This window comes from Eulemur rufifrons, chromosome 4 (genome assembly GCF_041146395.1).
Source record: "Eulemur rufifrons isolate Redbay chromosome 4, OSU_ERuf_1, whole genome shotgun sequence".
Lineage (NCBI taxonomy): Eukaryota > Metazoa > Chordata > Mammalia > Primates > Lemuridae > Eulemur > Eulemur rufifrons.
Window position 1 is genome coordinate 81521231 of NC_090986.1, and position 14050 is coordinate 81535280.

At 39.1% G+C, this 14050-nt stretch overlaps 1 protein-coding gene across 1 annotated transcript in view; it reads right to left on the reverse strand.

Moving 5' to 3' along the window:
* Positions 1-5233: 5233 nt before the first annotated feature.
* Positions 5234-14050, reverse strand: part of TPTE2 (transmembrane phosphoinositide 3-phosphatase and tensin homolog 2) — an 86665-nt gene continuing 77848 nt past the window's right edge. Inside the window, exons 15-18 of the mRNA XM_069466962.1 lie at positions 12226-12317; positions 9830-9925; positions 7565-7635; positions 5234-5342 (exon numbers count right to left, since the gene is read on the reverse strand). Of these exons, the coding sequence (XP_069323063.1) occupies positions 5234-5342; positions 7565-7635; positions 9830-9925; positions 12226-12317 (368 nt within the window). The remainder of the gene's footprint in view (positions 5343-7564; positions 7636-9829; positions 9926-12225; positions 12318-14050) is intronic.

The following is a 14050-nucleotide window of genomic DNA, read 5'->3' on the forward strand; positions in this document are numbered from 1 at the left end:
CCACTATTTTTCTTTTTAAATAAATAACTCCTTTTGAATAAACTTCAAGAATAAAAATATAAAGTAAAAATCACCCGTATCCTACCCTACAGTTTGAATTGTTAACATTTCCTGTTCTCCAATTTTCAATAAAAACTCAGCTGAAGTTAGGATGCAAATATTCTGAGTCTTAGTGTTCGACTGCCCTCTAGAGGTAGCCCTGTGCGTCGCAGCCGTTCTCTGGCGCCCTCTAGCGGTTGGCGGTTGGTACAGCGCTGCGACACTCGGGTGCCGGCGGTTTTGAGAGTCCTGGTTGATGGGCTTATGTTTTCTAGGTGTTTATGTAAATCTTCCACAAAGCTGAGAGAGAACCGCTTGCAAAATAAAACAATGGGATTTGCCTAACTGGGGCAGACCGTTGCCGAGAGCCCGGGTGCGGTTCGTGGCGGGTAGTTGTGTTGGGCTTGAAGAGGGCGCGAAGCCGTCTGGAGGCTCCTCAGACGGTCCCCGGGTCCCCTCAGGACGCTGCGCAGCCGCGAGCTGGACTCCGCGGTCACCCGGTGCGTTAACGCGCGGCGACGTCGCTCCCCGAAGCCCGAGTCTGTCCCTGTCCCGCCCGTGCGAGTCCTGCCCGGGGAGGAAGGACCGTGAGGCTTCTGCAGATTCCTGTGCCGAGTCCGATGCGAGAGCCGGCGGCCGTGGCTTTCGTGCTCTGCTCGGCCTCCCGGGACCTTCTCTGCGGCTCAGAGCGACATCCCGGGAGGAGCGAGGAACGCGAGACCTCGCACGCCCGTCGGGCATTTCTGGAGAAAAGGCGAAAAAGGATGCGGGGACACACGGTGCCCGCTGAAGCTCGGAGCAGGTGCGTGCGAGCACGCGGGGCACGGCGGTCCCCCGTGTCACCGCGCGTCGGCGCCAGAGAGCCTGCGAGAGTGCGCTGGAAAGGGTTGTGTGAGGCTGGGGTGGTGGCTGAGAGTCTGTAATGTTGTGTTTACTTAAATAAATGACAGGAAGCAAACGTGCCAGGATTGGTGGTGGTTAGTTCTGGGCGGTAGAAATAAGGGCATGTTTATTTCTACATTTTTAACATTTCTGAAATCAAGAAAATAGTTTTAGAAAAGCATTGGACACTGTATTACATCTCTCACTTATTTCTCTGTAACACTAAATACTTTCAATTAAGCTGAAGTGAGTTTTTGTTTGGTAGCTGCAGATAGCTCTACAGAGATAGGAACGTTTTATGTTGGTTGTGTTTATGGGCAGCGTGGTTGACTTTTACCGGTGTTGATTCCTGGGCTTGGCTGTTGCTGTAGGTCTGATTTGCATAAATCCTACAGTTCAGAACCAGGTCATTCAGATGCGTTGTACTTGCCCTTGGCCAATAGGCCCATCTAATCTCCAGACAAAGGCGGCGCTAGGCCCGCTCAGGTGACAGAGGACAGAGGTGCTCTGCTTTCCCCTCTCAAGGAGGGCGGATCGTGAGACCAGGTGAGGAGGGACACGGGAAGCCATCTCTGCAGCTTCATCTCTGCCGCAGAAACGGACGTTGTTCAGGGGACGCCCGAGCCTCTGGTGGTCAGACGACAGCCCTGGCAACTCACAGCAGCTCCAAGGTGGCTGTTGCCTGGACGGGTCCTTTTGTGAAGTCCTGCGTTTTGCTGCTCCTGCCCGCGCCCAGTCCCGCACCGGGCGGGTCTTCATCTCAGTCTGCCAGGTGGCCGCCCGTGACGCACAGGCTCCCCTGGGGCTGAGTTCTGGAGCCGGGCCCTGGCCAGCCCGTGGACGCCTGCCTTTGGGTCAGCTTCCGGTCTTGGGTGCAGTCTGTGAAGCCCCGCGGGATTTGGCTCAAGGAGGACCCAGTGTGGCAAGCCTGCTGGTCGTGAGATCCTGAAAGGAGAGAGTGGAGTTTCCAGGTTTACTGGGGCCCCTGAAGGGAGAACGGGAGACGGGTAGTCCAAGTGCAGGCCGGCCAGGCTGGGAGCTGGGAGTTAGCACTCGCCAGGGAGGGAGTGGGTGCAAATTCCTCCTGTTGTCTTTGCTATATTGGGTACCTGGAATCTTCAGATTTCAAGCCAATAAATTGTGCCAATTAGTCCTGTAAGTAAATCTCATCAGACAAGACTTTTTTTTTTTTTTTTTAATGACAGAGACAGTGTGTTTTGGTAGGAAGAGTAAAGAAGAGAGGTTCCTGTGAACTGTGCTGTAGGAGGAAGGGACTGGTTTTAGTTTGTCATTCTTCTGACAGCCTCTTGTCCTGGGCGAGTCTGTAACTTCGTTGGGCCTCGAGAGTTCTTTGGCACCAAAATTTTTGCTTTATTTCATCAGTATCTCTATTTGTTTTTAAAGGTAAGTTTATTACATTTGAGTGAATTCATGTATTATTTATGTATTTTTTTCAAATTGTAAAACTAGGAAACAAACAAGTAGGCCATAGCATTGGTAACCCTAAAAGTCAGTAATATTTTCTTCTCTGCACATATGAACAAGAACCATGATGTAATTAATTAGTTAATAACTGTGTGATATAAATTTATTTGTATAGTAGAGATCATATTCACATTGAATAACTTATCGTTACTAAAATGAAGAAAGTACATATTTCCCTTTTCTCATGAAATGTCAAATACACATAGTATCTAGGAATATTAGTAGCATTTGTATACATTAATAACAATCTAGCTTCAAGTTGAGTCAAGAACTCAATACCATTATAACAGCTGCAAAGAAAATAAAATGCCTAGGAATCTACTTAACTGAGTTGAAAGATCTACTTAACCAAGGAGGTGAAAGGAGAACTACAAAACACTGATAAAAGAAATCATTGATGACAAAAACAAATGGAAAAATGTCTCATACTCATGGATTGGAAGAATCAGTATTGTTAAAATGTTCATACTGCCCCAAGTGCTTTACAAATTCAATGCAATGCCTATCAAAATACCAATATCATTTTTCACAGAATTAGAAAAAATAATTTCAAATTTCATATAGAATCAAAAAAGAGCCCCAAAGGTGTGGTGGCTCAGCCATAAAAAAGAATGAAATATCATCTCCACCAACTTGGATGGAACTGGAAGCCATAACCCTATTTGAAGTGTCTCAGGAATGGCAAAATAAATACTGCATGTATCCTCACTTATAACTGGGAGCTGAAAGATGAGTATACATGGTCACACAAAGTGGTATAAGGGACTTTAGAGACTTGGAAGTGGAGAGAGTGGGCAGAGGTTAAAGGGATCAAAAAACTACCTACCAGGTACAATGTATACTATTTGGAGTACAGGTGCACTAAAAGCCCTGACCTCACCACTATGCAATTCATCCATGTAACAAAAAACACTTGTACCCCTTAATCTATTGAAATTAAAAAAGAAAAGAAAAAAAAAAGAATTAGGGACAATTTGGTAATTTATTAACCATTTATACTTCACTAAAAAACCAACTCTACATAAAACAAAGAAAAAATAAAATAATGCAAGATGACTTTATTCATGAAAAAAAAGGAAAGAGACATATCTTACTCTTCGCTGAGCCAGCTGTTTCCCCCTGTTCACCTAAGCCCACCATGCACTCTGTCCTCTGTAGATTATTGCTGATGAATTTTAAATAAAATAGTACAGTCTACATTTTGCTCACACATTTCTGTAACAAGAATGACAGGGAATAATGTTATTATTAATACTATTAATAACATAATACATTATATTATAATTAATAATATATTAATATTATTAATATGTTAACAATATAATTAATAATAATATTAATACCAAGGAAATTGAAAGCATGTTCTGTGATCTTTTCCACCAAGGGTAGCCAGATTAAGGGGAGTAAAGGAAAAAGCGTTTAGTTGGGTTGCTGTGCTGGCAGTTGTGACATTTTTAGGATATTTAGAAAAAAATAAAAAGCACCTACAGCCAGGCCACCCGCCAGCCTTACAGAGCTCTTGGCTCCTGGCAGGTTGACACCTGTGCCCACCATGGCTTGGAGCTCTACTCCTGTCTGTGCCACTTTGGCACCCTCAGTCCTTCTCTGAAATACTGTTGTATTTCTTCATTAAAAAAAAAAAAAAAAAGCTTCTGTGGAAACCTCCAGACCTCCAAGCTGCTGACCTGGGTGGTCCCAGTGCTTAGTGTGCTGGATGCAAAGTTGCTTAACTGCAGTGGTCTGCCCCAAAGCATTTATTTTTCTGTAGAGCACAGGGTTTTTCAGGAATAGCATACTGTGTTTTAGCAGAGACACTTGTTTTATTAGTTGCTACCTTTCATTTCCTGATGAATTCACCTTGGTCTACATTGTTGAGAGCCTTGTTAATAAAAAGAAAATCATTCAAATAAGGATACTTTCAATAAAGCCAAAATGGAACTCTTTTCAAGGACAATCATGGCCTGAAGATAGAGTGGCAGTAAAGATACTTAGAATAAAGTAGCACCCAATACCAAAAAGAAAATGATTACGATTTCCTGTGGAGACAGCACTAACCAGACGTTGTGATGAAAAGGTGACCTTCCTTTACAGTGTTTCCCCAAGCCTAGGTGAAGTCGGTTGTGGGCAGGGGTGGTGAAATTCAAAATAATAAATCTAGATTAAGAACAAATATTTCTTTGACTTCACTTATCATGTTACACAAAAGCAGAAGTTACTGAAGATTCTTTGCCCTCTTAACCTCCTCCCTGTGTTTGGGTGTAATTAAAGGAAGCTTGTCACGTAAGTTACCTGGGTAGTGCTTGGAACAAGAGAAAAGTGTATGTTTGCAGGGGTTGGGGACTGCTTGTGTGAAACATTTCTCTCCTCTGGGTGTAAAACCTAGTGTTCACTGCAAATCTCTTTGTTAACAGTTTGTAAGTAGGGGAAGAAAATAGAAATTAGATTTCTGAAACTACAAATGTGAAACAAAGCAGAAAATAAATACTTGTCCAAAAATATAAGTAAATGGGTATTGGGGATCACAATTTTTCAATATTTCAATTATTTTGATATGAGAGTTCTATTTCAAAGTTCTTCAAAATGATACCTAATGTTCCTGTGTATTGTGTTGCAAATTTATCTAAATATAAGACGAAAACATTGTGTGAAGTATGTTCTTTCAAAAAAGAAAAAAATAGCCATTGATGTTTTATTTGTATATATTTAATGTATTTCTCAAGAATATATTTATAGTAAGGAAACAGCCTTAGAAGACATAAATGTGAAGGGGATTGGGAGGACAATAATTCTGTCCTCAGCAACCAGATACTCGCCTTACAACACAACTCTAGATTATTATCTCCTCAAAATAAATTTCTACTGCAAAGTCTGGCTGGTAAATTTTCCATGTTTTTGGTTTATGGAGTTTGTCCAATTCATTTCTTGGTAGATAAAGCCTAAGAATAGAAAAAAAATTATTACATTTTATTTTAGGGCTAACTGAAAAGCCATGTAGGGAGGCAACCTTGGTAGAGCTTTTTTAAAAAAAAGGACCTGCTCACCATGATTAGAACCTCAGCCCCTTTTTTCTGTGTCTCAGTTGTTTCCTTCCACCTTTCTGGTGAGATGCAAAATATCTAATCTTCAGTAACACGTTACTGATTCTTTTAACATTGCCTTTTATGGAATCAATGACATCCAGGCTTAATAAAATATCTAAATTTCTATATGTGACAGAAATCATTCAGAGACTAGGTGTGTATTAAAACCCAGAAATAAAATACTGTGTCTCTTTTAAATGATGGAAATTGGCATTTTTGGTTAAACAACAATCTCATAACTAATAAATACAGCTTTACCAAGTAGTACATAAATGTAAATGTTACAGAAATCTCTAGAAACATATATGAAAGTGATCTAACTTGTTGCTTCTCCAGTATGAACATGATGTTTTGTTTGTTCGCTTTTAGAGCGCAGTGGTGTCATCATAGGTCACTGCAACCTCAAATTCCTGGGCTCCAGCAAGCCTTCGACCTCAGCCTCCCAAAGTGCTAGGATTACAGGGTAAGCTACTGCACCCATAACCATGAACATGGTGTTTTAAAGAAAAAAAAAAATGCATCTCTTAGCAAGAACCACTTCTAAGGAGTAGCACCAAATGAAGCTCTAGATCTCACTGTTTGAGGAATTTTGCTCATGTTATGAGTCAAAGTTTATTGTTTTATATATATCCAGGAAAAAAATCAGTAAAAATATTCCATGAAATCCAAAGTTTACTCTATGAAATTCCATTAAATGTGTGTGCATTACAACTATGTAGACCAGGTTGCCTTAATGGACTTGAGGGGCTACTATTAGGTCAAGTTCAGACTTGAAAAAATGACTAGGTTTGGATGTAACAATAACTATTAATTTGTGCCACATATAATCACAACCACATCTTCAACTCTGGCTTGAATGACTTTTAAAATATTATTTTTTCCTTTTGTACCAGATAGTATGGGGGTCCCAAAAATCTCAATTTTTCACCACCACAGAACAAACAGTCCTTAAAGAGGAGAACTTCTAGACTCAGGAATGAGTTTCCAGATATGTCCCGAGTGGTGGGACTACAGGCGTGCACCACCACGCATGGCCAATGTTTTTTATATTCTGTAGAGACAGGGTCTCACTATGTTGCCAAGCTGGTCTGGAACTTCTAGCCTCAAGCAATCCTCCTGCCTCAGCCTCCCAAAGTGCTGAGATTATAGGCTTGAGCCACTGCACCCAGTGGGTAATTACTTTTTTTTTTTGGAGACAGAGTCTTGCTCTGTTGCCTGGGCTAGAGTGCTGTGGCGTCAGCCTAGCTCACAGCAACCTCAAACTCCTGGGCTTGAGCAATCCTTCTGCCTCAGCCTCCCGAGTAGCTGGGACTACAGGAATGTGCCACCATGCCCGGCTAATTTTTTTCTATATATATTTTTAGCAGTCCAGATCATTTCTTCCTATTTTTAGTAGAGACGGGGTCTCGCTCTTGCTCAGGCTGGTCTTGAACTCCTGACCTCGAGTGATCCTCCCTCCTCGGCCTCCCAGAGTGCTAGGATTACAGGCGTGAGCCACTGTGCCCGGCCCGTAATTACTTTTTTAAAAAAAGTTTCCCAATTTGATTATTAGAAAGTCATGTTTAAGTGGAAGACTATCAATTAATGATTTTCCAGCTATCTTCTTAATACTTACTGTGTCTTGTAACTTCTGCCCCACATATGTGTGTCAATCAGCTTTTCAGCTAGTTGAAGCCTCTCTAGATATCCCACCTTAGTTAGCATAGAATTTGGTGGTGGTCAGTTATCAGTAAATCAACACCTACTGAGGACCTGCCATATTCAAGGCACTGAGCAGACTTATATTAAACTCCCATGGGAGGAATTTATTACGCTCAAAATCTGATTATAATAGTTTTTAATTTATAACACAGTTCTATGGCATGGATCTTGAGGATAATGCAACAGTGGGTCTCAAGAACAATTGTACTTTTAAAATAACTAGAGTAAGAGGAGTAAGGCAATGAAGAACGGTGACTCAAGGATTTTATGGTTTCTATAAATTGAGCTTATGATAACTGGCAAAAGACTTGTCATTACACCTTACACACAGACCTTGAAGATTAGACTGTGTCTATTGGATTATATTATATCCATACCTGCTATTCCTTATAAAAGATGTATGAAACCAAAAGAAAAATTGGCACTTGTTATGGTATTTAGGAACACCCTAAAAAGATATGGTTAAAAAAAAAGGTTATTTTCATAGTAAAATTGATGCTAAGAACTAATCATTCCAAAAGGATTAAAATTACTTCCTTTATATATTTATCAATTATAGCCATTAATTAATGCAGCAATCTACAGTCTATAACAGTACACTCAAGACACAAAGGGAGAGGCTTTAAGAGAATGCTGTTGCTTTCTCTTGCTGTTTATATCAAAATTATCAAGAAAATGTATTTTTCCATGATAGATATTTATAAATTTAAACACTTTAAACTCATTTGGTTCAGATAGTGCTAAGCAGAATCTACAAAGGACCTATGTCTATATCTATATAGATATATATACCCAAACATATTATAGTGAATTTTTATGATTTTATGTTGCCTCAGCATTCATTTTAAATACGTTGGACTTTCTTACACAAGAAGCAAGGCTCAGTCGCCCTTGACACAGTTTCCAGTTCTCTACCTCCCCCCAATTCCTTAATCTGATTGATCCAGATATCTGCCTTATGCAGCCACCTCCTGGTGACGACTTCCCTGTGGGAGAACTAGTACAACCTACTTGCCTCACCCACAGACTCCCATACTCCACATGGATTGTGTGGATATGTCACAGAGAACCCCTCTCAGTCACAGCATGACTCCATGAAACCTGTGCCTGCTTGCATTAAACCTGCCAATTAGACCTCCCCCGAGGAAACCCACTCAGGTAGTACCTTGGACCCCACCAAAGGCTTCAACTCTCAGGTCCCTCTCTCTCTCTGTTGCTCTCCACCCCACTGGCCAAGCTCAGGCTCATGGATGGCTCCACCCTTCTAGTTGGCCCTGCGAGATGTGCTGCCCTCTTTTCTCTGTAAGCTGTAAGTAGTAAAACTGCTTCTGCTATTTCATGTGTTTTTTGTGCTTCTTTCTCCATCTGTTTCACCTGACCAACACACCTAACCCTAACTCTCCTCCCAGTCAGTGGCTATTCTGGTAGGAATAAACTGGATGCAGGCCAGACAAGAGCCACAAGGGTGTCTGCCATAAACAAATTTTCTGTGAGAGAGACACCTGGTTATGGGTCAGACACTCAGGCATTATGCCATCCACTAGGACAAAGAAGTATCCTGTGAAAAACACACTGTAAACATCCATGACCACCTCACCTGGAGACCCATCCAAGCAGGCCTAGAGTTTACAGTCACTCTCCAGAGAGAGATCTCAAGACCAAACTAGGGGAAAACACAGCACTCATCAGCCATTTGTATAAGGAGCAGCTATACTGAATAATTAGCCATCATTATTGGTGATGATAGAAATACCTAAACATTTTTTTTAAAGTGCTTTCATCTCATGGCTCTTGATAATCGCAAAGGCTGAATATTACCAAGGTCCTCTGGGCCAGTGACCTTTACACCATTACTTTTACTTAGAGACCACTGTTCAAGCAAGAATTGAGTGACTCCATTCTTCAAGGGGCAAGATCTGATATGGTCACTTGCTTCAATACATTTACCACTTCATGCTTAATAGATTCTCCTCCAACAGGTAGCAAGCAGGGGATGAAGGAGGGCACAGGAAATAAATTTTAAATTGATCAACATACTTACTTGTTGGCAGTTCTGGTTGACAATTTAATAGCACAATGAATTAAAACTAATAAGGCCTAGAAATTTGTTATATACAGAACAATATTCAGATATACATTTTATGACTGGTTAATATAAATTATATACCCATCATATTCAGAGTAATGACAATTAGAGAAATTCTCATTTTTAATAAATACTGAATTCATAAATGCTATTTCTAACCTTATAATATCAACTCAGAGAAAAGTCAAATCTCCCTTAAAGTGTTTTATGAATTATGGGGAGCAATGTGTTTTAACGATGTGATCACTGTTAGGCAGTAAAATATATCTTTTTTAGCATCTTGACTTTTGTATTTTTTCTTACTTGGAAATTAATATATATAAATTATATAGAATTTAGAAAAAAACAAATGGGCAAAAATTTTTCAAATTATATATGTTCTTATTTTTAAAAAATTTGTTATAGATCTGATTTGTTGTTTTCCTACTCCTCCCTGGCAAAGGGTTAAAATCCATTATTTTCCTTGTTGGAAACTGTAGTAAAGGAAATTCCAAGCCAAAATCATTTAAAACACCAGACAAGGACAATTGGAAGAGGCTGATTCTTGCTTACTCACGGAACAAATGAAAAACCGCATTTTCACATCATCGTACAGAGGTGGACAGCTGAATATATATATTATTACTCTGTTTGATTCACTGTCATGAAAAATCTGTGAATGAACACAAGGAATTAAGAACTATAAACCTAGCTGATGATAACAGTGAAGTTCTTTTTCACTTATCAAGGCTTCCTATATTTATCAAGTACTTCTGATCTCACAGCCCAATCACTACATGTATAAATAAATATTAATAATCTTTTCTATAAAGCTAAAATACTATTGTTTATATATTTTTAAGGCCAACATGTTTGAGGGTTATGGTTGGGCTCTTTTGAAAAGTAAAGTATTCAATTTTCTGTTAGAGGTTAGCTAATTAAATATTATTGCTAAATGTTATTATTGTAAATGTCATCTGATTTTTATATGCTGAGGCCTCTTTTGAGAATACACTAAGAAACTCAATTTTAAAGCTGGCACTGACATTCAAAAAGCAATGCATAACTCATCATGTTTTATCAAGAATATTGCATTTGTTGATGCGATCATAGGCCACGTCCATTGCAGGCTGCTGGACCGGTGACCAAAGATAGGTCAAGTTTTCGGAATGAATGACTTTGAAGCTATACTAAGTATTTCTTTGTCATTGATTCACCCTCAAAAATAATGGTACCCACAATAATGAAGGTCCCTGCTAGGCCCTGTGAAAACTACAAAAGAAGGTGCAGACTCAGCTGGTTGGTCCCTTCAGGGAGCTATACACATAAGGAACAATGTGGAATGGTATATAATTGTCAAGCTATATGATCAAGACTGGGTGTGTCAAGGAAATAAGCTCAGGTATGATAGGGCTATTATATCTTGAGAGTTCAAAGGCCAGGGAAATATTAGTGAAGTTGCTGAAGAATACAGTGGGACACTTTCTATGTAACAAAGTGGCCTAATGATTATCACATATAACATTTATTTATTGATTTATAGTTCACAAAGCAACTTGATATATATTATCTAATTTAATTCCCACAACACTTGAGATGTGATATTTATTTTATAAATAAAATGCTGAGCCAGATGGTAACTGACTTTGACCATGGGCACACAGTGTGTCTTCTGCTCTACCTATAGCTTTTCACAATGAAAGCAATATTTCAGGATGCATATTTCGCGTCTCTATATACTGCATTGTATAAGGAGAAAGAAAGGGTGAAGGAGACTATTTTAGAAATCTAGGCATGAACAAATGAGGTCTTGGACTAGGTAGTGGCAGTGGGAACAGAAAGGAAGGGAGAGCACAGAAAAATTTCAAAGGTATAATCAACAGGAATTGGTGACTAATTGCATATTAGGGGGCCAAGGCAAAGAGAGAATCAAAGGTACTATGAAATTTTAAGGCCTGAGTGGGAGAATGCTGGTGCCATTTGCAGAAGCAGAGGAAAAGCTCATTTGATAAATTAGGATTGACTAATATGTTTGAATTGTTGGAATGGAGACTGTCCACATTGTAGCTCCTGAATCTACAACTCAGTGGGTGTTCATAAATATCTGTTCAGTAAATGAGAGAAGAAATAATTTAAAGAAGTGGAATGGGTAAGCATAACCAAGAATAGAGTATTTGCTGCAATAAGAACAGAAAGCCAAGAATCAGGCCTTGGTGAATGCCTTCAGTTAGGAGAGGCCAGAAAAAGTAGGGGGAGAGGAATAGCGTTGGTAATAGGAGAATTTGAGGCAAAAGCCTGGGAGGAAATTATAAAAGTTTGTGGTTCTAGACCCATGAAGGAAGCTCTCTTATTGTTTCAGAAAAGGTCTGTAGTTTGAGGCGTTTCTTCATTTCAGAAAAACATTACTTTGGATAAAGAGATTCCTCCCGCTCATGCACTGTTTCTCAGTGTCTCCCACAGAACCTCTGAGTTAGCATCACTCGGGACATTTCTAAGTCTACAGGTTCCTGGGCCCAATTCTAGTTTCCTGAATCAGACATTAGTACAACCTAGGAATAGGAATCTTTACAAGCTCCTAGGTGGTTTTCATGCACACTAAAATTTTAGAATTATTTAATAAAAGATAAAATGATCCAGAAGAAGAGAATATGCCTAAAGTTACCAGATATGTGAATTTAAAACCTTGATAGATTCCTGGGAACATGCTCAGCATTTGCGGGAAAGTGAAAGGAAAAGCAACACTCTGCACTAAAATGTACTTTGGAAAGTATCCTGAAAAAACTATTTTGAACAATGTGGTTGATTTATCTCTGGTTTGCATCTAAACCTTCAGTGACGCCAAGTTGGATGGTAACCAGAAAGCAACATGGCATCTCATTATAATGAGTGATGGTTTGGGGAGGTCAAAATGCTGATTTGACATTGAGTTTTAAAACAAACACCAGAATTTTCAGTTCATGTGTTTTCTCTTACCCTAGCATTTTTTGAAGAAGAACAGGAATAAACAATCTTTTGCTTCATTATCATTTGCATGGTTAGGTCACATCCATTGCCACTTCCCAGTCCTAAATGAAGTTAAAAAGTTAGGCTGGTTGGAGAAAAGATCAAAATGTCTTGCCAATTAACATTATGGATTAAAAAGAAAAAAACTTATCCTAGTTATCAAGGTGTCAATATTTAATCATTTGGTCTTGCATAGATTTTGTCTTCGAGAAACAGAGCTTCAAAAGCCCAATCCTGTCTCCTAAAGCAGAATTTATAAGACTAGAGAGAGAGGAAAAAAGACATAGTTCTGCTTGTATGACATAGAATCTCATCACTTTACCTTTCTAGAAAAAAAATTTAGGGAAGGTGACTTGCAACCCTTCTTGCTAATATTAATATGTTGCTTTCTTCAGACTTTTAATCATGATGTTTCCTGTTGTTTTTTTTCTTTTTGAGACAGAGTCTCACTCTGTCAGTCCGGCTGGAGTGCGGTGGCATCTTTATAGCTCACTGCAACCTCAAACTCCTGGGCTCAAGAGAATCTCTTGGCCCAGCCTCCTGAGTAGCTAGGACTACAGGCACATGCCACCGTGCTTGGCTAATTTTTTTTTTTTTTTTTTTTGTAGAGATGCGGTCTTGCTCTTGTTCAGGCTAGTCTCAAACTTCTGACCTCAAGCAATTTTCCTGCCTTGGCCTCCCAAAGTGCTAGGATTACAGGCATGAGCCACTTCGCCCAGCCTAATCATGATGATTCTTAATAATAAATACTGTAGTTTAAATTGTTCTTGCCCTACTTTAAGTCCATTTCCTAAAGCAATCTCTATGAAAATATAGAATAGTTACATCCAAACATTCCTGTGGTGTTTAGTATATATTTACAGACAAATGGTCTGTTGCCCCTTTTTTCAATTCAAATGATCCACTTTCTTTAGCATTTCCTGAAAGAACCAGTTTCTCAAGCCTCCAATTCAATTTTATTGCTTTTCTTTCAACCCTGCATATTTCACTTTAAATATGCACAAAACAAAAGGTAGAGAATTTTAAAAAATATTCTAATAAAATAGTATATTAATCATTCTTGATTGCTAGTCTCATATTTTGTTTACTTTTATTTGATTTTGTTTTCACTAACTCTAGGCTGTTAATTTGTCTTTAGGAATTATAGTTCCTTGTCTCAGTTCCCTCTGTCCCATTCCAGTGCAGAACTACTTTCCATTGCTGTCTACAAGAAAGCTGTGAAATGTAGAACTAAACTAAGTCAAACACTTATCACATGACAAGAAAAGAGCATTGATTTATAAGCTTAAATTCCTACATGTGTAAAGATTTTAAAATAATTTAAATATATTTACATGATTTAAAAATAAAAAACTGAAAAAGACATGAAGCAAAAATTCTCTATCTCACCAGTTCTCCACCTGTTTAGTTCCTCAGCTCTAACTATACAGCCACTACTATTAGTTTCTTGTCTTTATGCATATGCTGCAATCAAATATGAATACATATCCTCCAAGAGGGTTTATATATGTAAATACACACAAATATGAATACATATTATTCCCCCTTTGTTTTACAGAAATAGTTGCATACCATAGCACTGTCTTGTACCTTGCATTTTTTTAACAATTTAACATTTGCCCAAATGGGTCTATAATCAATTGCATTCCACTGGACACAGCTAATTTGCATTTCTATGGACAAAAATTACAGTAGTCCCCCCTTATTCACAGGGAATACATCCTAAGACACCCAATGGACACCTGAAACTGCAGACAGTATTGAACCTCATATATACTATATTTTTTGCTACACA